This window comes from Candoia aspera, chromosome 5 (assembly GCF_035149785.1).
Source record: "Candoia aspera isolate rCanAsp1 chromosome 5, rCanAsp1.hap2, whole genome shotgun sequence".
Classification (NCBI taxonomy): Eukaryota; Metazoa; Chordata; class Lepidosauria; order Squamata; family Boidae; genus Candoia; species Candoia aspera.
This window is the reverse complement of record NC_086157.1, coordinates 76714961-76741695: the sequence shown is the minus strand read 5'-3', so window position 1 is coordinate 76741695 and position 26735 is coordinate 76714961. Positions and strand designations below refer to the sequence as shown.

At 39.2% G+C, this 26735-nt stretch overlaps 2 protein-coding genes across 2 annotated transcripts in view; both read left to right on the top strand.

The window, feature by feature from the left end:
- CREG1 (cellular repressor of E1A stimulated genes 1) overlaps nt 1-6164 on the top strand; it is a 28185-nt gene extending 22021 nt beyond the window's left edge. Inside the window, exons 4-5 of the mRNA XM_063304329.1 lie at nt 4742-4761; nt 5985-6164. Of these exons, the coding sequence (XP_063160399.1) occupies nt 4742-4761; nt 5985-6164 (200 nt within the window). The remainder of the gene's footprint in view (nt 1-4741; nt 4762-5984) is intronic.
- The window catches only part of CD247 (CD247 molecule), a 53573-nt gene continuing 32632 nt past the window's right edge, over nt 5795-26735 (top strand). Inside the window, exons 1-2 of the mRNA XM_063305529.1 lie at nt 5795-6104; nt 22771-22878. Of these exons, the coding sequence (XP_063161599.1) occupies nt 22821-22878 (58 nt within the window). The 5' untranslated portion in view covers nt 5795-6104; nt 22771-22820. The remainder of the gene's footprint in view (nt 6105-22770; nt 22879-26735) is intronic.

Genomic DNA, 26735 nt, shown 5'->3' with positions numbered 1-26735 from the left:
TTAAAGAAGATAACTATTTTTCAGTAAGCTTATACAAATAAAAATCCAGTTAGGGCAAGAAGAATATATCCGTACAACAGAAGTCAAAGAGAATTTAGGACAAGACAAGGGAGGCAAATAATAGCAAGCTTAAAATTTTATGTGACCAGACATCATCATATAGTCAGCTGCACTATATCTTGATTTAGAGATTTGTAAGTAAGTAGCAACTTGGATTCAGTCCCTGTTTACCTGTTGGATGATTTTAGTGTTGGAACCAACCATGGTAACAGTTGTATAGCGTGCTTTGATTGATTTGATTATATATTATGTATTATCTTTCATTCTCCAATCAGAATTCCATTGCTGAATGGGTGGCTAAATAAATTTGTTAAATAAATAAATAAAGCTAATGAAATGTGCGATGTCAATGATATGTATTCAGGAAAGAGGGCTAAACAAGATGTAACTATGGCAATTTTGTAAAATTTCTTCAATCACCTACAAAAGCAGCAGAAAGGATATGTAATGGTTGCCTATCCTAAAACACACTCAGGCTCACAAGCAATGGCTTGAAACAAATCTGGTGTATTTAGGAATAGTGTGCAAGTACAAAGAAAGCTGAGAATGAGCAGAAGCGCACCAAATACAAACTAAAAACCCTTGGTGTGAAAGTGAGCCCTTCCCCTGTATAACCGTTTCAAGTTCCCCATCCCAGGTGCCCCTAACGAGTTCTGCTAATCAACGGGTAAAAAGACCTTGAGCGATAACGATAACCCAAACACATTCCATCCTCAAGAAAACAGATAGACAGCCTGGTACAAGGTCTCCCAGCAGCTCCCTCCCAACTGGAATGCGCGTCAGCACCATGGCATGCGAAACGTTAGGATGTAAATCAAACATCGCAATGGTGAACATGACATACCGCCCCCCCAAAAGAAAGCAAAAGTAACAATGGCGAAAGGTACAATCAAGGCGCAGGCTTGAAAGGATAAGCAAGGTGGAAGCGGCGAACTAAAGCAGGAGCATTGACGTGTCGAGCGGGCACCCACTCAGTTTTGCCTTTAATATCATTCCCTCAAGTGAGCAGTCTGGCTTTATTTCCTGGAGGATGGACTGGTTTGATCTTCTTGCAGTCCAAGGCACTCTCAGAATTTTCCTCCACAGTTCAAAAGCATCTATCTTCCTTCCCTCTGCCTTCCTTATGGCCCAGCTCTCGCAGCCATATGTTACTATGGGGAACACCATTGCTTAAACTATGCGGACCTTTGTTGTCAGTGTGATGTCTCTGCTCTTAACTATTTTATCGAGATTTGTCATTGCTCTTCTCCCAAGGATTAAGCGTCTTCTGATTTCCTGGCTGCAGTCGGCATCTGCAGTAATCTTCGCACCTAGAAATACAAAGTCTTTCACTGCTTCTACATTTTCTCCCTCTATTTGCCAGTTATCAATCAAGCTGGTTGCCATAATCTTGGTTTTATAATTAAGAAAGCTTTCCCATATTAATATTATGATTACACTTCAAATGTACATAATCAAATTCAGGAACTCTTGATTATATTCACTCATGAGAGGTACTTTTCATAAAATTAGCATATTAATATGGGAAAGCTTTCTTAATTATACATGAAATAATATCAGTGCAAGTTTGTGAGCAACGTTTTTTTTGTTCTTTCTGTTTAGCTATTAATTTTTGCGTAACTATTTTAATTGTGCTCATGCATACTTTTGTTGTGGTTTCATATATGGTTTGCTTAACTGTGATTTCTAAATAAGTGATAATTGGCTGAATTAACACAACATGCTCAGCCATTAAAAAAAAAAAGGAAATCGTGTTATGGCTTAGAGTAATGTGTGAAACCAGACTTAACATGGGATATGAAGGGATGGTGGGAACCAGATGGAACCAGGACAGGGAAGGTGGAACTAAGGAATATTTGATGTTCATATCTTATTGAAAAATATCCCATAAACTGTTAATGACGACAACATGTGTGTATTGATTGATATATTGATTGATTATGTACCATTGGACAATTCCTGTGAGAGCCATGGTGAGCTGACATTTTGCTGGTTTGCTTGCTAGCAAGATAGCTTTTGCGAGGGAGATTGCATCTGGATGCTGGATCTGGGCTGGCATAATCTCTCCGGAACAAAGGAGAGATCATTGAGATTATTCACGTGACTCCGCGCAGCCGCTACTTGTGAGTAGACCATGGAAACTGACATTTTATGTTTGGCTTATAAGTGGGGTGGCTGGGAGTTGGGACTACAAGCTCACACTTGCAAAACAGTGTCCTTATGGACATTCAGCTCGAGCTTTATATCTTAGTCACTTTTGTGGACTATTTTTTAAAATTTCTTGTATATTGGAGAGATTAAGATCCTTCCAACCAGCAAGGCTTTATTGTATTCATTGTATGAGTCTCCGCCTCCTTAAAAGACTATGGTGTAAATGTTATTTTAAATGTTTTGAAAATATATGATTTGTTTTGGACTATGATTAAGGTTTATGGATTTTGGAAAATTAGTAATGGATTAAGGGGCCAAAGGGATTTGGAATTACAGTTTTGAATTAATTGAAAATATCTTCTCACAGGAAAATGGCGATTGCTTTGGTTTTTTTTATGATGAGACCCTGAATATTGGACATTACAGGGAGCCAGAGGATGAAGAAAATGGAGCAGAAATCCTTAGTGCAAACTTTTGAATACCTCTTAGCTATGTTACTGGATAGAATGGATCAATTGCCTGAGAAATTAGAATGTGCTCTAATGACATTGTAAAACAAGTTGTAATGGATGCCTATGAAATTAATTTGAAGAGGGATTTAAATGTAATACGAATGGATCTGATGGATGACTTATTCTCTAAAGGTGATGAACAGACACCAAACCAGGAAACTGATTTGGATAATTTTTTTTCCTTCTGGATATACAAAAGAGCTCTGCTAAGGTTTGGAAATACTTTTTTAGAAGTGATAAACAAAAGGTTAAACTTTACCTAATGGACATACAAAAGAAATCTGTTAAAGTTCTGAAGGATTTTTGCCTGGATACACAGATGACCAGCAGATTTCCTCTGGGACTTTTCTTGAAGGGGTTAAAGAATAATTTAAAATTTTAGGGAAGGTTTATAAGATTGGTTTGTTTGACCAGGGCTAAAAGAAAATAGATATAAGAAAATAGTTATATCTGGTTGCCCTTACAGGAGTTTTGCTGACAAAGAACAATTGACAAAGCATTTGGATTTTGGTTTTTTTAATCTAAGAAATGATTTATGGGGAGAAGAGAGGTTATGTTTTATTTAGAGACGGTGATAATCTACTAAAATTGTTTTTACCTGCTGGGATGAAGGGGGAAGTTACTTCTTTTTCTTTCTTTCCTCTCTCTTTTTTTCTTTTTTACACTCCCTCCCCCCTTTTTTGTTTCTATGTTTTAGTTTGTATTAACTTTTATTCTCATTTATAATTTTTAATAAAATTATTTGATTAAATTGATTATGTGCCATCAAGTTGCTGTCAACTCCAAGCGGCCACATGGATTTTCTCCATGATGAGTGTATTCATAATTATCTTACGTAGTTTACAATAGGTTCCGTATTTCTTTAATATAGTTGTAATAAAGTATTTGTCATGCGCTGCCTACTACTGAGTAAAACACAGACACTAATTCAGGGAAGATCAGGTTCTGGTTTATTTCAGCATAGTGCATAGCTAGAAAAAGCTGAGAGTGAAGGGAGCGCGCCGGTACGGGGTTTAAATAGCCCGCGCCGGTCAGCGCCCCCCCCCCACCTTGGGTTGTGTCATCCCCCCAAGTCCTGTATGCTTCGTTGCCGGTAGGTGAGGGGTTGCGGGGCCCCTGCTGGTGCCCCGAGCTTCTCTCATAATCGTTTTCTTCCTCCGGCCGGTGATTGCTTTCAGCTGGGCGATATCCTTTGCGTTCCTGCTGACAGCTCCAGGCGTGCCTCGTGATCCGCCCTGTCTTTGTCGCTCTTTCTTCCCCCTTTGTGTTCTCTTGACTGGATTTTCCGGCCGGGGTCGTTCCCTTCTCCTCAGGGTCTGTGTCTGTTGTTGTGCGTCGCTTTGCTTATCTTTTAATCCCTTGCTCTTGTTTCCATGGTATTGTTATGTGTGCCGTTGTGCTGATGCATTCAGCTCAACGGTGCTCATGACAGTATTATTGCCACTGTTTTCTAGTGCATGTTTTCAATGCTTGCTTCCAATTGGCAACAAAGGACAAAAATACTCTAATGACAGATTAGTAGAAGTTGATAGCAGGTAATATGTCAGGAGCGTTTCTACTCTCCTACTTTAAACTTCATGGAATGTATTTTCTTCCCATCTAAAGTATGCAGGAAGTTGTGACAGCCTTAATCTGTATGTTGCTAGACCTGAATTCAGATTTTGAAGCTTCCATTCCTTTTTAGAGCTCAGGTAGTACCTCTGAAGTGTGAAAAGCAATAGATACTTCATGGCCATTTAAAATGCTTTGTAATCTGAGAAGCTTTGTGGAATTTTTACACATTTTAATTTGCTTGTTGTAGAAACATAATTAGAATACGCATTGCAATGGTCACTTCAGAAAAATTAGAAAACTGCATTTGGGGCATAATTACTTAAATTTGTAAAATCATGAAAATCTTGAATTCTCAGAGATAACAAGAAGAGCACTTCTAGACAAGTAAGCTGTGTCCTGTCAACTTGACTTCGCTATTCAGGACGTGTAAAAACAGAGTTCTTGTGTTTGTTTGTTTGTTTCAGATGGGATTTTAATGGGCTTCGTAAAGCCAAAAACTCAGTACAGGAAGTTCCTTATCCACTTCAAATATAATTAATTGAATTATGCATATTTCAAATAAAATGTACCCTCTACTATGTTCCCTCTACTATGTGAAGTCTCATAAAGCTAAATATTGTTTGATCTGGCATAATACTTTTTAAAGGTCTTGATAATGAATACTCCACTTATTTATTTATTTAGCATAATATTCATTTAGGGTCAGGTGACTTCTTGCTTATAGAAACCTTGAATGAATGTTAGAAACCCTTCTAAAAGTTGATTAGCATTTGTTATCTTAGGTACATCTGTTGAACTTTCTGCAGATTTTGCAGCTGGATTTAATATTATAAGAACTTTCTCACACACATTTTTTCTCAAGCTAGATGGTAAGAAAGATAGAATTGTAGATAACGTGAAAACCTCTTGTCGATTTTGTGACTTTTTGGATGATTCCAATAGAAGTGTTTCTTCTGAGGCAGGCTGACAGCTTATATATTTTGGAAATATATAAGCTGTCTATTCTTGAAATTAGAATCCATTGATTACTCTGTCATTTATGTATGTCAGATATGAACCATTGGAGAAGGTTATAAGGTTCTCTCTGAAAAAGAGAGAAAAATGTAGCTTTCTGTTGTATGGTGTAGAAAATATGAACAAAGTAAAGAAATCTTTCAACGCTGTGCCTCGTATTTTCTAAAAATATTGTTGATAATTCCTTAGTGCTTACTCACTAACTTGTCCTTTCCCCATTCTGAAGGAAAGTATGTGAAAAAGTGCTGCTGTCTTTTTATCTCCAGCAGTACAGATGACAGCTGGAGACATCTTTTCACAGATAATACATTCAATCATGAATCAGCAAATTCTTGGAATTTAGTAATATGAGGTTTTTTTTTAAACTGCCTATATCTGGGTTAGTATTGAAGCAAGAAATGTAAAATGCTTATATTTCAATCATGTGCTGCTGTAACTTCACTTTTTTCCCCAAAAATAAATAATATTCAAGAGATCACAATTTAGTCTTGTGCTTGTATACGAGAGAAAAGGCTGAATCAACATCATATGACTTTTAAACTTTTGCATTGAAAAGAAAATGAAACAAGCAAATACAAGTGTCTTCGGTATATTATCCCTGACAATTAGATTTATGTCAAATTATCTTCTGTTCGTTATTTTACTCAGCTAACTGGAACTTTGATTAAATCCAGTTTACCTCTTGTATTTCAGGTGAATGCAAATGCCTCCCTAACTATGTCCTTAGCACAGACTTCTTACTGCAAGCAGCATGGTTATGATCCTCAAAGTCCTCTATGTGCCCATGTGATCTTCTTTGGCATAGTTGAGACGGTAACCAATATTTGTGCTGATATCAAGAATACACGTGTAAACACTAGCTCAGAATTATAAGAGAGAGTAGTTTTCATAATAAGTATATTTTAAACTATACACTAAGCTAACATAACACCTGTCTCTTGAGCCTGCATATTCAACAGTAAAAATCCATATAAATATTTAACCCTGGTGTAACGAAGGTACTTTCTTATTTGTGATAAGGAAATAGGCCCACAGGACAGTGTGTTCTCTTCCTCAGCTACTTTCCTCATGTATGGGACTCTACTACTGGAATTGAATCATCTCACAATACCTTGCAAATTATGTGGCAAACTACTGTGTAAGCTATCAGAGTATTGCTAAAAAGGATAGTTGTCTGCTCTCCAGTTTTGGGCCTTTGTTGTCAGTGTGATGTCTGTGCTCTTAACTATTTTATCGAGATTTGTCATTGCTCTTCTCCCAAGGATTGACGAGTCGAGCGGGCACCCACTCAGGGTGGGGGAAGTGGTTCCAGCGAACTAGGTACTGCAGGGAGTTGCGAAGCTTGCAGGAGTCGATGACCTCTTTGATTTCAAAATGTTGCTGGCCATCAATCATGATTGGCAGAGGTGGAGGAGGTTGGGGATGCCAGCGAGCAGAGGAACGAGCCGGTTTGAGCAAGCTGCAATGGAAAATAGGGTGCAAACGTCGTAAATTGTGAGGCAACTCCAGTTTGACAGTAACAGGATTGATAAGAGCCACAATGGGAATGGCCCGATGAATTTAGGGGCAAGTTTCTTGGAAGGTTGAGGGGATTTGATAAACTTCGTGGAGAGGTAAACCAGATCCCCAACAGCAAAAGTGTGCTGGGGAGAACGGCGTTTATCAGCATGACGTTTGTAGGAAACCTGGGCATCGTCCAGAGCCTGCCGAATGATCGGCCAGGAGTCAGCAAGCTGTGCAGCCCAATCATAAGCTGAGCAGGGGTTAGATGGGGGCTGAGGCAATTCAGGAATGGGAACAAAGTCCTGGCTGAAAACAACCCGAAAAGGGGTTTGCCCGGTGCTTTGATGAACGGCATTGTTGTAGGCAACTTCTGCAAAGGGCAGAAGTTTGACCCAATTGTCCTGATGGTAGTTGGCATAGGAGCAGAGAAATTGCTCCAGGGTGGAGTTAAGAATCTCAGTAGATCCCTCTGTCTCTGGATGCGACGCCGTTGACAATGCCTGTTTGGTGCCAATGAGTTTTTAAAAAGCCCGCCAAAAGTGGGAGGTAAACTGTCCCGCGGTCGGTCACCAAACGGGAGGGGCAGCCATGGAGATGGTAGATGTGGCATAGAAAGAGGCGAGCCAGCTGCTGAGCGGACAGCAAGGAGGCTCATGGAATAAAATGAGCCTGCTTGGAGAAAAAGTCCTTGACCACCCAAATGACAGTTTTCTTTTGACTAGGGGGGAGGTCAATAAAATCCATAGAGATCTCAGTCCAGGGCCGAGATGGGTTAGCAACAGGTTGGAAAAGACCTTGTGGCTTCCCCACTTTTCGTTTGGACATGGCACAGACAAGGCAGGAGGCAACATAGTCTTTGACATCCCGCCGTAAAGAGGGCCACCAAAATCGGCGCACCAAATGGAGGGTTTTTACAAACCCGAAATGGCCCGCCAATTTATCATCATGTGAATGTTGTAACACTGAAGCTCGTAAAGTTTCAGGAACATAAAGGCGGCTGAGCCATGCTAGATCATCCTTAAAGGATACTTTGTCTCGATTAGCCAGCAACCAAGTGTCAGATTTCACTGCTTGCAGAAAATCTGATTGTAATTGACAAGGGAACGGTGGCTTGCCGGGCAGGGCTGGTGTGGTGCTCTGTGCGGGTGGAGCACGGGTTTGGCTTCAGGTGACTGCAGCCAGACCCAATTGTGGGGAAGAGAGAACGGTGCCATTACTTGGGTGTGGTCAAAGTCTTGCGGCAGGCAGGACAAAGCGTCCGCAAGGAAGTTTTTCTTGCTGGGTATGAACTTCAGTTGGAAGTTAAAATGACTGAAGAATTGAGCCCAGCGAATTTGCAGAGAGCCTCCAAATTTCTGTGATCCATCCAAACCTCGAATAGGTAGGCAGCCCCCTCTAGGAGGTGGCACCAAGTTTCTAAAGCAGCTTTGACAGCAAAAGCCTCTTTTTCCCAGACATGCCACCGGCGCTCAGTCTCAGAAAATTTCCTGGACAGATAAGCACAGGGTTTTAGGATGTCGTCAGAGTCCTTTTGTAACAATATAGCTTCAATAGAAAAGTCAGAGGCGTCTACTTGAACAACAAAGGGGTGTTCAGGATCAGGGTGCCTCAGAATGGGCTCCGCGGTAAAAAAAGGTCTTTAGTTTCTCGAATGCAGCTTGGCACTCTGGAGTCCAGTTCAACACTGCCCCGGGGTGCTTTACCTTACGTGTTTCCCCCAACCCTTTCGTGCGAAGGAGGTCGGTAAGGGGCAAAGCAATTTCAGCAAACCCCTGGATGAGCGGGTGGTAATAGTTGCTGAACCCCAAAAAACTTTGCAGCTGGCGTCGGGTACGGGGCGTTCCCAATTTAAGATGGCTCTGATTTTCTCAGGGTCCATCTCGATCCCCTTGTCAGAAACCCGATAGCCCAAATAGTCTAATTGGGTTTTGTGAAATTCACATTTGGCAACACTTCATTAATTAGTTGCATGAAAACTCCAGGCACGCCAGCTAAGCCGAATGGGAGGACCTTGTACTGGAAGGAGCCCAATGGGCAATTAAAAGCGGTTTTCCACTCATCTCCAGCCCGTATGCGTATGTGAAAATAGGCTTCACGGAGGTCGAGTTTAGAGAAAATTTTCCCTTTTGATAGGTGGGCTAACATGTCTTTCATTAGGGGTAAAGGATATTTGTTACATAGGGAGACTGAATTTAACCCCCGATAGTCTGTACAGAGTCTGAGGGTGCCGTCTTTCTTTTCCCGAAAGAGGACAGGTGCACCCACTGGGGAATTGGCAGTCTCAATGAATCCTCGTGCCAGGTTTTTGTCAATGAACTCACACAATGCCTCTACTTCCTTTTTGGTCATGGGGTAAATTTTCAGTTTAGGCAGCTGTGTGTTGGGAGAATCTCAATTGCACAGTCAGTTTTACGATGGGGTGGTAGCTGGTCTGCCTCCATTTCCCCAAAAACATCTGCAAAGTCTTGGTAGCGGTCTGGCAGCCCTTCGAGCTGCGGTACAATGGGGCGCGGTGCTGCAATTGCAGCCCTGGCTCCCCCCCCCCCACTTAAGGGTGTTCCCACTGGAGGGGCTTGGTAAAACCCATCACTAAAGGTAAGGGTTTGGTGTTGCCAGTTTATATAGGGGTTCCACCAAGTTAGCCAAGGGATCCCTAGGATTACCATGGGATCACCCACAGGGGCAATTATGAATTTTAAAGCCTCTTTGTGGCTCCCCATTTGCATTGCTACAGTCCCAGTAAAGTGAGTTGCTGGACACCACCCCCCCCCCACACACACACACACGGTTGAGCCATCTAGCTGGGTAAAGAGTAAAGACTGCTGGAGAGGGAAACTGGGCAGGTCTAGGGCAGTCACTAGATCCAGGTGGATGAGGCATCTCGAACACCCAGAGTCAACTAGAACCCAAACTTCTGTGGTTCGGGTGCGGGAGCCCAGCTTCACTTTCACTGCCAGGGTGGGGCAATCAGCACTCACCATAGCATCCTCATGCCCATCTTCCCCCACCTGCACCAGGGCACCGTTCAGGGCAGGTGGCTGGCGTTTCCCGCCAGCTCTTTTGCCTCTTCCTCAACCTCTGCATAGAGATACAGGGCTTCCTCCAGATCAGTGGCTCCTTTGGCTGCGGTCGTCCAGCATGACGGCTGGGGTGATTTAACCGGGGCTCTCGTCTGCTCTCCGGACTTGAGCTTCGGGCATTCAGCGGCTCGATGTCCTCCCTTCCTGCAACGGAGGCACTGCCCTCACACATAGCGGTGCTCCTTCTCCTCGTCTCCAGCTCGGTGGCTCAGTGGGACAGCTGTTGCTTCGCTCCGGGGTCCCTGTGACCAGGTTGTCGTCCTCTCGGTTTGATGGGTCTGCATGTAGGTGCGCTGAGCATGCTCAGCTTTTCCGGCCAGGCAGATCCACTCGTACAGGGACTCCGGATCATCTCTGCCCAGCGCCCATCTGAGGACGTCTCGGTTGAGTCCTTCTTTGAATCTCTCGATGAGGGTTGATTGTGACCAGTCGGGAACCTTGCCTGCCAAAGCTTTGAATTCAAGGGCATAATCAGCTACCGACCTGGGTCCTTGGGTGAGGTCCTTGAGCACCTCCTTAGCCCCGGCTTTGGCTAGGGGATCTTCAAAGAAGAGCTTCAAGGTGAACATGAAGTCGTTGAACGACCCAAGCTCTGGAGCATCTGCTTCGGTCAGTTGGACATACCAGTCCGCTGCTCTGCCCTTCAGCTTAGGGTGATGGCTGATATCTTAGCCTCTCCCAAGGTGAAGCATGACCCTTATTGCTTCATGTAGTTATTCGCGTTGGTCAAGAAAAAGGAACATTTGGTGGGGTCCCCGTCAAATTTGACTGGAAAGTCCTTTGCCACCTTCCCGGTTGGAGGGGACCCAGTTGCGGGTTGAGCTGTAGGGGCCCAGGACGCCCCAACGGACCCTCTCCGTGGTGAGGCCCCATTACGATGTCTCCTCCGACCCCGCACCAGCTGCGGTCCGCTAGGAGGAGGAGAGGAGGGCTGTGGAGAGCGAGGGCTCCCATCGCGGCTTCCCTGGTCAACTAGCGCAATTGATAGGGTCTTCAGCAGATCTTCCATCGTCTCCATCTTCGCCTCCAACCTTCTCACCCTGTCGGGAGTCAGTGAATCTTCCCCCCGTTGGGTGTCCGGTCGCTGCTCTGGGGCCACTTTGGTCGACTCTCCCTTGGGAGTCAAGGCGAACCGATACTTCCAGGAAGTCCCAGCCACCTCCTCCTTGGGTTCACCCTCATCGCTGGATCCCCCCAGCTCAGGGCTTGAGCTGGAGCCCCTCTGGTAGAACAAAAAGTCGGGGGGAGTGGGAATGGGGCTCTTCGGTGCTGGACCAGCTTGCGGTTCCAGCCCCTCAGAAGTTGGTCTTGATTCGGTCATTGCTAACTAATTTCCTCGCAAGGAATACCTTGGAAGGAGTTAACAGGAATTACAAAGATTCTCAGCTTTATGTAATGGTTGCCTATCCTAAAACACACTCAGGCTCACAAGCAATGGCTTGAAAGAAATCTGGTTTATTTAGGAATAGTGTGCAAGTACAAAGAAAGCTGAGAATGAGCAGAAGCGTGCCAAATACAAACTAAAAACCGTCGGTGCGAAAGTGAGCCCTCCCCCCGTATAACTGTTTCAAGTTCCCCATCCCAGGTGCCCCTAACGAGTTCTGCTAATCAACAGGTAAAAAGACCTTGAGCACAAACGATAACCCAAACACATTCCATCCTCAAGAAAACAGATAGACAGCTTGGTACAAGGTCTCCCAGCAACTCCCTCCCAACTGGAATGCGCGTCAGCACCATGGCATGCGAAATGTTACAATGTAAATCAAACATCGCAACGGTGAACATGACAGGATAATGAAATGTGAACACTGATTTTTTTAAAAATTTTTTAAAAAATCTCTCTCTCTCTCTCTCTCTCTCTCTCTCTCACACACACACACACACACACACACACACACACTGTGTGTGTGTGTATTCGCGTGTGTGTGTGTGTATATATATATATATATATATATATTGATTCATTCATTCATTCATTCATTCAATACCTAAATGCTGTTCCATCTAGTTTGGCCCTGGTATTAAGCTTAGTTCTAGCACTAAAGAGTAATTTCCTATTTTACTAAATAATAATTTCCTTTCCTTTTCCTTTTCCTTTTCCTTTTCCTTTTCCTTTTCCTTTTCCTTTTCCTTTTCCTTTTCCTTTTCCTTTTCCTTTTCCTTTTCCTTTTCCTTTTCCTTTTCCTTTCCTTTCTAGAACTATAAAGTTATAGTCTTTACACACAGTGGAAAAGGCTGATATGAAATTATTGGTAGCTGCCTTTGCTATATTGCTATCATTTTGGTTGGGGCATAATTGGAAATATGTTTAATTTACGTTAACAGCGTTTCCTACTTTTTTGAATAACCAAAGTGACTTACGTATTTTTACTATGACAAATTGCATAATTGTGTTTACATATGAAAAAATTATTTTCTATAACTAATGCATTGTTAAATAATATGAAAATAAACTATTCATGGAATGAAGTTGTATTTTTTGTTTGTTACACTCAGTGTAGAGTGAACAGGATAGAAATTTTTAGAAGTGTGAATCATCTGCACAAAGTCTGTAAAGTTAGTATGCAGCAAACTTTCTGAATCAATGTTTCTGATGTGAACCATGATTTTTAAATACATTTATTTTCCATATTTACTCTGTTCTTACAGTATGAATGAATGAATAACTTTATTGATTAGTCAAATGACCAGATCAGAAAGTTGGGCATCAGCCACCATAAGACACAATATATAAAATATGATACCATAAAACTGCTAAAATACAGTAAAATTAACTAAAATATACTATGGTGAGATAAAATACAATAAAATACAGTAGGGTAAAATAGAGATATAATTGTAAGATAAAATGCAAGATGTAATAAAACAAGTAATAAAATACAGAAACAATGTGAGCTTAAATGAATTCATCACCTTTACATGCCACCCCAATGCGTTCTATAAATTGCGTTCTCAGTTAGACAGCCTTAACTATAAACTTGACAGTTCTATTGACCACATATGTATTTGTGCCCTGGAGGAAGTAACATAGTCTTTTGTTACGATCCCAGTATGTGGTTCTGTCAATTAGTGTCCGAAGGTACTGAGCCTTTGCTGGGGCATATCGTTGGCAGTTAAATAAGACGTGCAATGTTTTCTACTTCAGGTGCTCCACAAACACATGTTCTCTCAAGGTAAGGCACTTGGTGGAATTGTCTGTATTTGATCATAGAATCTAGCTGCTCAAATCTTGCTCTAGTAAGAGCTATCCTATGGTATTGCATCAGACTCATTGTCAGGTACTTTTCTATTTGAAAGGACAGTTTATTCTCGGCCAGCCATTTTGATGACCTGTTGTATGCAAGTGACTCAATGTCTGTTTGGGCATTAACATCCAAGACTCTTTGTTTGAATATTGCCTTGGCCTGGTCTCCGGCTGAAAGTAAGTATTGTGATGAAAAGCTGAGGAATGCGATAGTTTGGTGGAGTTGATTGATCCATGTGGAGGGTTGAGGTGTGCCCATCTGTTCTTCAAGGCACATTTTGGGTAGTCTATCATGTTCCATTGGGAGAATCCGCCACCAGTAGTTGAAGACTTTGGTTACTGATAGACTGTAAATGGAATGGGTGCCTGTTTCAGCTCTTACTGTTGCTGCAGGTGTATTCCTGTTGGTCCCCAGAATAGTTCTTAAAAAGCGTGCTTGATTTTGTTCAAGTAAGGAGGTCTTTGGTAGGCCCCACAATTTGGCACCATATGTTAGCATGGGTACAACTGCCTTGTGGGCCTTCAGAATGGAGAGCAGAGAGCAAGGGTGGTTGTAGCTAAGTAGTTTAATTAGTGTTTTAGAACTTGCTGTGGCCTTTGCAGAACTTTGCTTGTAGTGATTAACCCAAGGCCTTGTATCTGTAAAAATCACCTCTAGATATGAAAAAGAGTCTATTTGTTTTATAGGCTCCCCATCCAAGCGCCAATTGTATTTGGCCCGTCTTTTCCCAAAAACCACCACTTTGGATTTGGACTTGTTATATTCAAAAAGTTTGCAGCGCAGTAAGCACCAAATTTCCCCATCAGTCTTCTCAGGCCTACTTGGGAATGCGCCATCAAAACCATGTCATTGCATACAAGAGGATATTGATGTGTCTGTTGAGGGTCTTTGGCATGTGAACATCCGTAGAATGGAGGAATCCCGGAATGTTAACAGAGAGATTAAACAACGTTGGGGCCAAGATACATCCTTGTCTGACACCTTTGTGGGTGGGTATGCTCTGTGTAAGAGAGCCATTGACTCCAGTATGGACTTTCAGGCATGTATTTGTGTAGAGGGCCTTTATCAAATATAAAAGTCTAGGTTCCATATTTAACTTGGCCAGCTTTTTCCATAAGATATCTGTATTTATGGAGTCAAATGCTGCGCTAAGATCAATAAAAGATGTAAACAGGTGCCTTCCATCAGTTGTATATTTAGTGATAAGATGGTGTAAAATGAAGCAATTGTCTATTGTGGACTGCCCATGTCTAAACCCAGCCTGTTCTTCCACTAGTATATTTTTCTCGATTGCCCAGTCCTCTATTTTTCTCAGGAGATGTTTTGCATACATCTTAGCTGTTATATCAATAAAGCTTATGGGTCTGTAGTTTTTAGGGTCTTCCTTGTCTCCTTTTTTGTGCATGGGAACTATGATGGAAAGTTCCCATCCTGCTGGAATGTGGCCAGTGTTGTCTATGTATGTAAAGAGTCCTGCCAATAGTGAAGCCCACCAGTCAGTGTGTGTCCTGAAAAGTTCTGGTGGTAGGAAGTCTTCGCCAGGTGCCTTATTGGGTTTCAGTGATTGAATGATGTGTTTAATTTCTGTCACTGTCACTGGTAGCCAAGGACGAAAATTATCAAGGGTCAGAGGCTCAATAGTCATCTTTTCTGAATAGTCGTGCTTGGAACTGGCAAATAGGGTAGTGTAAAAATCCTCCCAGACTGAAGCTGACTCCCTTTAGCTGACTTTTCTAGCTCAGACCAAACTGTAGCTGTATATTGAGCCTTCTTATTGGCTGTTAGTTTCTTATAATTGCATCTGAGCTTTAACAACTTGGCGTGGTTGTTTGGTGTGGGGTTTCTTTGGACCATAGATGCTCTTGGGGTCTTTCTTGAGCGAGAGCAATCAAGATGGAACCAATCTTTTGGCTAAGATCAAGTGTAGTATCTTTTTATAGTAAATGTGATCACTTTTCTTTTCCTACTTTTGCCCAAGGGAAAGGTTGTATTGAGTGATTACATCCTTTCAGCAAAGTCTGCCAATGGCCTAACTAGCAGGAGTTCGTGTGTTTCCATGGGGTCCATGTCTAGCAGTGTATCCACAGATACAGCTCTTGTGCCCGCAAAAGTCCCTGTTTCTTCTGCAGTGGCTGCCAAGTTAAGTATTATATTTGCTTCCTGTTCCTGTAATCCTCTAAGCCTAAGAACATTATGCTTTGGATCATTTTCCTCAATGAATAAAGTATTTGTATAATAAGTATACATTATACTTGTTCAAAAGTATAATTTTTTGACTCATTTGTTTAATTGGGTTGTCTTTATTTAGGACTTGTGTGGAGAACAGATCGTGTTTTAGGTCATATTTATGCAGAAATTCAAAAGAGTCACAAACTTTTAAGCACCATTGATTTCCAATCCCTTAATAATAGCTCTGCTCTGGATTATGTGAACAGGGGGAAGGGGGCATAAGAATGGAGCAGCTGGCAATATTTCTGAGCCAACTGCCTCTCCCATAGGGAAGTATTGGGGGAATTTTCTAGACCTGGGCCTCTGTTGAACTTGGTTTTCTTTTGCCAGCATTTTCCCTGTACCAAATTTGGTCCTGTTCTCTTTTCAAGGTATATCCTACTGATAGAGTCCTCAGTCTTCACATAATTTCTTTCCAATATTCTGTTGGGTTGGAAAGAATAAAAGGGGGAGGAGGAAGGAGAAGATTACATATTTGTATCCCTTTATTTGAGATTCTTGAAGGGCTACAAGGAAAATCTTGAAAACGGGGGGGAATAGTGGTGGATAACTTTTTTGAGTTCATTTGGATTGGAGACCAGTGGACAATTTCATTGAAGCAAATTGGTTTATTTTGGTATATTTGATGAAAACAAGCCTAAAGTGTATCGGGCAACCCCTTTGTATACAGTTATACAAATTAAAAAATACATGTGATTGGATACAACAGCAAAGTATTTGATTGGATATGGCACATTAAGAGTTTAATGATTTCAGTGAAGTAGGGCAGAACCATGAGGTAAATGGGGCAATACTACAAAGACAATGGTAGATTTGAGAGAATGAAGAGGCAGCATTTCATGAACATCATTTCTTTCTATACCGTTCTTGTAATTCCAAAGCTATGTTTGCCTCCTAGTATCTTCTCCCAACCTGTCAGAATTCCTTGGCCTTTGACATTTTTTATGGTTAAACTGATTTAATTTCACTGGAAAAGGGTATTTTGGGAGGAAGTACTTTATCTCAGAGACCTAGAAGACATTTTTATTAAAATAGATGAAATATGCTTATTTTACATGTCCCTATAAAACTTACAAGTAAGATATGGTTAACTGTTTCAACTGCACCTAACCCACTTGGGCACATCCATTCCTAATAAAGGAATCTAATAGATGGGTGGCCATGTAAATTTGTCAAAAAATAAATAGGCAAATGGCAGTACAGTACATTCAAGTGGTGCAAGAGAAGGATCTGCAGGGACTTCAGGCGGAGAATTAGCTCTATTAAGATCCCAAGTCTGATATCTAAGACCTTTATAAAATAGATCATTTAAACTATTTTGCATTTCTACATTCAGAACTTGATCGTTTAGGGTTTCTTCATACTGAATTCATAGCAATGTTCTGATGAAAGGCTACATGTCAACAATTTGTCTCAGATTTTGTTTCAGACCAACTAATTTTTTTTTTTTTTGGCTTGTTAAGGGAGCCAAGTCAACCAGGCCTTTTTTTTAAGAAAAAAAAGTAAGGTAAGGTGCAAATTCTAGCTAAGAACACAAGAAATCTGGAATACCTGGGATATCTTTCAAGAACAACTTGGGTGGTAAACATTTTAAAATTATTAATATTTTATTGCATTCCTGGATAATTAATTTGACTTTTTTATTTTTTTATTTTTTATTCATTTATTCAATTTATAAGCTGCCTAAATTGTCCAAGTGACTCTAGGTGATATATACTATATTAGTAAAATAAGTAGAAGAAAAGCAATAAATAACTAAATACATATTACTATACTGGGGAAGGAATTACCGTGAACACCAAGGAATAATAGTGCAATAACAATGCAGGATCACAGCTCACCCTACCCAGATGGCTACAAACAAGGCATGTCTTTGAGTGCCAGACCTTCAAGGTACCCCAGCTCAAAAAAATAGGCACCATGAGAAATGCTAGAATTCTATTGATACAGGCTATAGAGTTTCTAGCATTTCTCTAGAAGTCTATCAATACAGGCTATAATAACAGAATCTTGAAAGCCTGTCAGCATATTTCCTTTTTTCCATCTTATACCAAAGAGAGTCAAGGTGCAGCAGTCTAGAGTTTATTTCTCATATCTTCCTGTTTTCTCAGGCTAAGCTCATATTTTCTTAATGGTTGCTGCAAATTTTCTTCAAGGCCATCTACCTACTTCTCTATACCAAGGTCTCCTAAACTGACATAATTTTAATGACGAGACCTAGAGCATGCCCATTCTGCTGGAATTAATAGGACAGGCAGACATAAGAGGACTGAGGTAGTCCCACAAATAACCAGACCCTGAACCATGAAGGGTTTTATAGATGACAACCCACACCCTTGAATTTCATCTGGAAGTTGACTGGCAACCGGAATATAGTAGCTCACAGAGCAGAGGTGTTACCTACTTTTTTGAGCATGGGCTCTGTCATGTCAGTTAGTGTAATCCTCTGATCTAACCATTCCCCATATTTGTACAAAGATGTGTTCCATGTTTGCCCATTAAATATTGCCATTATCATATATGTAAGGAAAAGTTGAGGGAAATACTTATTCAGAAAGCTGGGTGAGAAGGGAAGACAGAGTTTGTTTGAGAGCACGGTAACTTTGCTACAACAAAAAGAGAGAAAATGAAAATGAAACAGTCTTGCATTTGTACTTCTATTAGCAACTTAATTGGCAGAATTGACAGATAAAGCTTTATATTATAACATTCCCCCCCTACATACACACTCCTTTCTTAGTTTTTTTTAATAAGAATTTTATTAAGTTTGAAACAGAGATAAAAACTACAAAAGAAAAAAGAAAAAAAAAGAAAAAAAACTAAAGTGTGAAACTAAAGTGTGAAACACTTTTTTAAAAAAGATGACAAAAACTAATACAAACTAATAAAAAGTAAGGAAGAAAAAAAAATAAAAAAGCGAACTGTGCAAGAAAAGAAAAAGAAAGTTGAAGAAAATTAAAAAAGAAAGAAAAAAGATACAAAGAAGTGGCTTCCAATATTCTTCACAGCAGTTATAAGTTCTTAAGTCCCATAAAGCTCAACCTGCATGGTCAAACTTCCACGGGAGATGTAGTGATCACAGAAGTTTCCATGTAAAACGTGGAATATTCTGAGTTTATGTTAGGTGATCAGCATGCTGATGAAACCATTCTCCCTTCTCTAAAATGAATTATTAGTATCCCTATATTTCTTGCTTGTGACTCTGTGTAAACTAGTTTGGTATCCACATTTGTCTGATGCAATTTTCCCCATTGTGTGGGTGTGCTTATTGAATTATTCATATTTTCTATTGTTTAACCATTTTATTTATTTAAAATACTTATATAGCTGCCCATCTTATGTACCATAATACTGGGAAGCTCACAAAGCAACAATAAAAACATAAAAACTGTAACAGAAACTTCCAGCACCTTGAATTTTGAGCATACATTTAATCCATTTTCCTTGAAGTAGTAAGAAGGGATACCCCCAGTAAACTGTGATGATACCTATATAACAAAACTAATAGTGAATAAATATGTTACATCTGTGCCATACCTCCATTCCTTGGATACAATAATCTTATTAAAAAACAGAGGGTTAGCATTATGGTTGTTTTCCATTAGAGTTTACAGTATAAATGGAAACTATACACGTAAAGACTTATCCTGAACAGATTCATCCTAGTTTGACTGGTTTTTCTTTACTGTGCTGTGATGATGTTTTCTCCTATAATATAACACTGAAATTTCACAAGAGACAATTTAAAGGCCCACAGATTTAAACACAGTGTAAATAGGAAGTGATAGTATTTCTCCTCACTTAAGAGATGATGGTATTTGCATATATCAGTTGAATTAAAACACATCCTTGGCTAGAACTGATAACTGTTCTAAAAATAAACTGCACAGCTGGATGGAAAATAGCTCAACAATGTGGCCAAAAAATTAAACAATCACACAGAAACCAGTACCCTAATCAAGGAACTACCAAGGAGAAAACCATATCCCCACCAACACTGGCAGGGCAAGCTACTGTATATAAACAGGGAGCCCAAAACCCCACACTATCACTGATGATGTTACCTAGTTGGGTAATGGAACATCTGCAAGGAAACCACCAAGCTCAGAGAGCACCAAGGACTCTACAGTTCAACCCTGAGCTACAAATATTCTCTTCTACTGTTCTAAAAAGCATTAAGTTCATATAAGTTATTGCCAAAGGCCTTTTATTTCAGGGAACAGAGTGTAAATTTAAATGACAGCACCATTTTATCACTTGTTCTTATAGTTGTTAGTTGCCGTCGAGTTGTTTACGACTCATGGCGACCCTATGTATAACAGAACAAAATGCTGTTCGATCTTGCACCATATGCCTGACTGTTCCAATGTTTGCATCCATTGTAGGGCCAGTCATTTAAAATGTCTTAAGAGTACTGATGTTTTTTACAATATATTGAGAGCCAGTTTGGTCTAGTAGTTAAGGCAACTGGCTAGAAACCAGGAGTCTGTGAGTTCTAGTCCCACCTCAAGCATGAAAGCCGACTGGGTGACTTTGGGCCAGTCACTTTCTCTCAGCCCAACCTACCTCACAGGGTTGTTTTGTGGGGAAAATAGGAGGAGGAAGGAGTATTAGGTATGTTCGCTGCCTTGAGTTATTTATAAAAATAATAAAGTATTTTTATTACACATTATATATTTAGAGAAAATATATAAACAGGGAAGGAAAAAAGAACAAAAGAGATACAGAAGTAGTACATAAATGAGTAAACAACGGATTTACAAATGCCATCGTGGTTATACTTTTCCAGTATATTGTTAATTGGTGGTAAATAACTGAATAAGTTATGTTGTTTTAAAAGCCTGAAAAAATCACCATTAAACTTTAAACAAAGCATAGATATCAGGATCCATGGTCAGCATAGTATAAATTATGAAATGAAATTATGAATTGCAATAAATCTGTTTATACTAATAAAAGTCTATTCTAATTTAGATGACCTATAAAATTAAAATACAGACTTTATACAGAGACAACATTTTGGAAGCAGTACGAAACCATGCATTCAATTGTAATCTAGGAATAGTTTCCAGATTAATTTATATTCTCTGTCAGATTTACTCCTGACTTACAACATTATTCTAGACATCAAAGTAGACTTCCACAACTCATTTAACCATTATATCATAGAAGGAATTAAACACCCTTTCCAATAAGGCATATAGTATCCTTGTAGCAGTTAGCATGCACAAAGCTAATTCAGTATACTTTGTGGGAATATATGGTTTCATAAAGTTTGATAAAAATACCATAAATTGAAATGGGAATTTAATTTTTAAAATTAGTGTTATTCTAGTATGAATCATTTTCCAAAATTTTTGAAATTTACAATATTGGTACCCATTGGGGGAGATGGGAGGTGATATAAATTTAATAAATAAATAAATAAATTTATGAAAGAATGATCCAACCTGATCACTTCTTTTCCAGAAATTTTTAGAAGATGAACTATCCATTTAAGCAATCAGGATTGGGGTAATATACCAATGAAAAAACATGCCAATTTTCTCTTAAGTATAATTTTTGGTATAAATTTAATATTCTTCCACTGATATCCCCCTTGCTGCCTATCTATTACTACATCTAAATTCTGCATCTATTTAATTATACAATTTTTGACTTGTGTATTGTTTAGAGGTATGCTTTGATCAATGTCCTTTGCATGGCTTTTTCTTTGTCAAAGGAAGAAGAAAATCTTTCTATAATCTTTCTTCCTGCATTTATTTTTTTCTTTTTCAAACTGCAGAGCATACAATTCATGGTAAAGACTTTAACCAGCATGCTTTGAAATAAATGGACTAAACCCAGGCCTTGGGTTTTGTACTGAGGGGGTTGGGGCATCTCATTGGATGTGTTTTGTATTGACTGGCCAGATGCTATCTTGTTTAACTATTTTGTATTGTGATTTTATCTAGGTTTTTTGGTATATTGTGAAACCACCCAGAGTTGGTTTGGGCAGTGCCTAATTCAAAAAAAAAAATCATCATCATCATCATCATCATCATCATCATCATCATCATCATCATCATCATCATCTCTGTTTAGGCTTGTGATTATTACCTATACCGAGGGTTAGGAAACTTAATCCATAATAGCACACAACAAAATCTTTTCAGATTTTATCATATAGATATTAAACCCTTAATTTTCAATTGTAGTTTTGAAGTGTGGATGGAAATTGAAATGTGTTCCAAATGGTCACCAGGAACCAGAAGTTTCTTTATGTGTGCATGTGTGCATGTGCGCACACACAAACACATATATAAAGTGTCTATATTTTATATTCAGGGGAAAACTCAGAAGTATTTTCATTTTCAGAAACTTAACCATTGATATTAGTCATTTTTCACTGTTGTTCTCCCAGACTGCTGATTAAGGAGATTTTAAAATGACTGTATAGTAAATCAAATGAGCATATACAGCTGCATAATTTCATGTACCTTTCCCCCCAGCAATGCCCCACAATTAACAACTGCATAAAAGATATAGGTAGTATTACAGGTCAGTGAATTATCAGCCCTCTCCCAAATCTGGGGTTTTCCAGATGTTGAATTTCATAATCTCCTGCCAAAATATGGCCTTGATGGCTAGAATTGTAGAAATGTGAAATTCTACATATTTTTAGTTTTAGCATGTTAAAAAAAAATCTACCTAGGATGAACAGTTTGCAGACCTCCTCCCTTTAGCTAGGCAGTCAGCTGCAATGATATGCTTATATGATGACATTTAATACAGCCTCTTTTTATTAGGTTAATTCTCAGTCATTTTTTTTGCCCCAAATACCCAGATGGCATCAGGTGAAAAGGAAAGAGCAACAAAAGAATCAGAGACAATCCAGCAACAAAGTACTTTAGATAAATGTATTAATATTGCTAGTTCTCAAACGATTGAGAAGACTGCTCCTGACATACAAGAATCCAAAGATGGTGGCCTAAGGAGGCCCATACTGACACTTTCAACCAGGGCGTGGGGATGTGTCCTGTAGGATGATTATCCTTTAGGAAGAAAATGTAGCAAAGGAAATCTTGGAGTGAAGCTGCGGCTATAGGCTGCAATCAAAGTGACAGATAGGTACCATGGGTGAAGTTAAGGCAGACTTTCTGCACTGAAACCTGGAGATTGCATAAAACAGCATTTCACTGTTCAATCTGCTGCAGACTTTAACAATAACTGATCATTCCAGATACACAAGACTCTATAGCCATTTTTAAATTAAACTTTCTGATTGTAGAGCAAAAGGAGGAGCGTGTATTTCAACTTATTGCCAGCAGGTGGATTCTGAAAGATCTTAATGGGCTTTGCACTTCCTGTGAAGGCAGTGAGAAGAACAAAGCAGTTAAGGTCTCTCTTCTTTTCCTTGTCCTGCTATCTGCTCAACTGTAGCCTTCAGCCTTCTTCCTCATCCCCGACTGGCCTGCAACCTTGCGAGAAAAATGAAGCTGAAAGGAATACTTACCAATGCCATCCTGCAGGCTTTGCTCCCAATTACAGGTAAGATGGGCTTTTCGTATTCTATGAAATGATTTTAAAACTTTCTCTGTCCCCCCTAAATAGAGGAAAGAACAAGCTTTTCTTGCTTATCACATTCTCCTTGTACCAGGAAGGAAATATATGTATAAGCTTCTAGTTATGTCTCCTTGTTAAAATCACGCATTTTGTTCAAGTTCCATCACCTTGGATCAATGCTTTTCATAAGGCAATGCTTTATAACCTGATGAAGAGAAGAGCTGGGCTGGCAGATGGATAATAAAAAATTTAATGCTCTGTGCCTTTGTCCTGGGAGCCATGTGATGAAGTTTGCTTCCATCTGCATACAATGTTGGGCTAAAATGGTGCCTTCTGGCATTGCTGTCCACCTACTAATAGCACACTATTCCAGCAGCATTCACTAATAGTGTCCACTATTCATGAGGGACAGATTACCCATAGTCTTCTCAATGGGAACTGTCACTGCCATGATCTGGGGAGAGCTGCCCCATTGTGAATTATATGGCCTTGCTACTCGAAAGATGTCTCTCTCACTTCTTAGAAATCAGTTGGTAATGGTGGCACTGTCTTGGGCACACGACATATTAATCAATGTGGCACTTAGAGATGTATAAAAAAGCAGAGCACAGATGTATTAGGGATGAACAATAGGGATGAACAAGTAATATCTTGTAGGTTTAGACAAGATTAGTACAAGATTATACATACTTACACTGGGGTAAGTCCCACTGAACATAGAGGGGATATCTTTTGGATAAATAATCATATTTCATTTTTAAAGACTACGTATTTCTGTGATGCAAACATTTCAAATTTGTGGCATTTCTGTGGTTGAAATCCAATGAGTCCATGATGACACATGATGGATTTTATGAATAAATATGCCTAGTTGATATGACATTTGAAGCAAATAGAGCTGAAATATTTAAACTGAGTGATAAAATGCTTTATGAAATGGTCAGCTGAAGAAAGTCATGGTGCATATTCAGATGCAGGTTGAAATATCTTACATTATTAATAAAGATATCTTAAGCTATTTTAATTGGCATCCATTTTGATAATTTGATCTTTCAACTGCAAACATTTTAAAACAATGACTTGATTATGAAGGTATCAAAAGATCCCTGTAATATTTAATAGAGCTTTTTTATTTTTCCTGTAAGTATGCACATACACAGACATATATCTACACTCAAGCAGGATATCAGGGCAATCTGGAACAATGGTAATTCTAGACATTCATCTTTCCGTTTCTCCTAATCCACTCAGCCAGTTTAAGTGACTAGGTTCTCACATCTCTTGGGTAGATACATGTGTGTGGTAGATGGTTATACAGAAGATGCAAACATGTTCCATATTAGTGTGTCCTATTTCTACACATCTGCATGCATGTCCTGAAAGCAAAGAAAGCAAAATGCAGCTTTGAGCCTTCTGATCCCATCACATGCAAACTCTTTATCTACACTTAGAAAGATAATCCCAATTGTATGTGTGCATGCTGAATGGTAACAATGCTACAAATCCAACCAGTGCAAGCTATTTTTCTGTGCAGGCTTCCATTTTTAAAAGTTCATTTTACATTTCAATACAGTAAGTAAATTACAAATACACATGTGTTCACACTCTCTCTCTTTCAATAATGTTCTGAATTGTAACATAGCATCTGCCTAACCAGGCTCGTATCAGTCCAAAACTGAAGGAAAAGAAAATATAGCAACAAGAAGAAATGAAATATATTTCCATCAATACATTATGTCTATCTATCTATCTATTGTAATAATTTGCTCTAAAACTGAAAAGTCAGCTTTTTAATTTCTAGTTTTCTAAGACTAAATGTTGCTAGCCCTGCTTGCTAAAATTATTGATTAAAATTATAACCCCGGGTCTTGAAAACTATTTCATCTCAGAGGGCGTGCTTTTGATACATCTAGCTAATACAGTTTTGCTCACAATAAGCCGTTAGGCTGGCCCTCTAAACCTCAAGACAATATCACAAGCGAGCCCTGGGTCAGAAAATGTAGAATGTTTGACTTCAAAGATGTGTTCTCCTGAAACACACCTTCAGTCTTTAGTGATTTAGGAGCAAGGAGAAGAATGTAATCAGATGAGTACATAATGTTGTGCGGCAAACTTTAAATTAGATGGTGGCTCCCAGCTTTGCCAAATCTTGTTCTCGTTGCTTATCAGCTATTAAGCAAAACTGCTCTGTATTGAATTTATCACTTATTAAAAGTGGTATTAATATATAATACTTGATGTGCTAAGTATGTTTTTTCATGGAAATAGTTCCTGGTCATAAGAAAAAACACAGTAAGGTTTGGAAACAATGCAGTGTTGACATTCATTGCTAATATGCTGTTTGAGTATGTAATTCACCAACATATGAACACAATAATGTTCCTTAATAATAAGAACTATCATTGCAAGGAAATAAAGTATTTTTCAACAGAAATTCATAATTCATTATGTGAATCTATAAACCTTTGTGGAAAATCAGGCATATTAGATGTATGCATAAGTAATTATTTTTTATTTCAGCAAGGGACTAGATGTCTTTCTTATGGAGGCTATACTGAGACAGGGTCTTCTAAATAAACACAAAATGTTGATGGCCTTGTATTGAGACCCTTAGATGGTGTAATTATAATTGATTGGACTGGCCCTACTATTATAGCAAAAGCTATTCTTCAAATAGCTGATTTCAGATGCCATGAAAAAGCAAGAAATTATTGGTCATATAAATTACTATTACTGTATGTTTATTGCCAAGAAAGATGAGACACATTTATGTGATTTTGCTTTCTGAGGTGCCAAAATAATTTGACATTCTTTACATACCTTGATTTGTGTATGCATGTGTGTGCATGTGTGTGCGCATGTGTGATATTTACTGCTCCATCCTAAGTAGCAGAATGTCCTCAGCTGGCTGTTGCACGTAATTTCCAGGCACAATTCCTGTGTTGTACACTGTCCCAATGGCCCATAAAGGCAAATCCGGGGTTAGAAACAATTATGCTAAATAACAGAATAAAAATTAGCAGCACCATTTTGATTTGCATCTTTATTTCTTTACTCTGTTTTTTGAAGTTTGTTACTCCTATGTTGCATAACCATTTCTGACAAACTGTCTGCTAAAACAAAGAAAGAAGCAAACTTCAAACTTTTGCTTTTTGTATTACAGTGAAACTAATACACCGGAGTTGAAGGTATTCTAAAATCCTATTTTATAAGAGATGGGTCAAAGGATTCTGATACTTGTTTTTAACCAAGGAAGTAATAGGCAACATCTAAGTGCTAAGTAATGCATTTAGAAAAATCAGTATTTCTAGCTTTTACAGGTCATTCACTCTCTTTCCTATTTCCTGACAAGTTATTAGAAAGATTTTATGAAAGTAAATGTTTTTATGTTCCTGAATAAATTTTAGCAGGAGCAAATAGGGGACAAATTTTTGTGAATATGTTCATGCTGAGTCTTAAAATGAAGGAAAGACATTTATAAGGAGTCTGACAGTGATTATTACTGCTGATCTTGCTTCAGAGAGTAGAGAAGATTACTTTTTTTTCTAGCCCAAGAAGGATGAGGTCTTGGTATATGCTCTACCAGCTTTCTAATGAAGATCTGACCCATTGAATTGTCCTGTTACATGCTCCTTGCTTGACTCAGATCACTTGAGGAAGGTAAAAGAACTGAAGGAAAAGAGCCTAAGATTTTTTTTCCTAAATATTTTGAATACCCTGCCTTTCCCATAGCATCTCATAATGTTTTGCAAATAAGTGATGATATAAATTTTGTTCTGGTCCTAAGCTCTCTCTTTCTCATTCTTTCAAACTGGCACAAAACGAATTGTAATTTTTCAAGA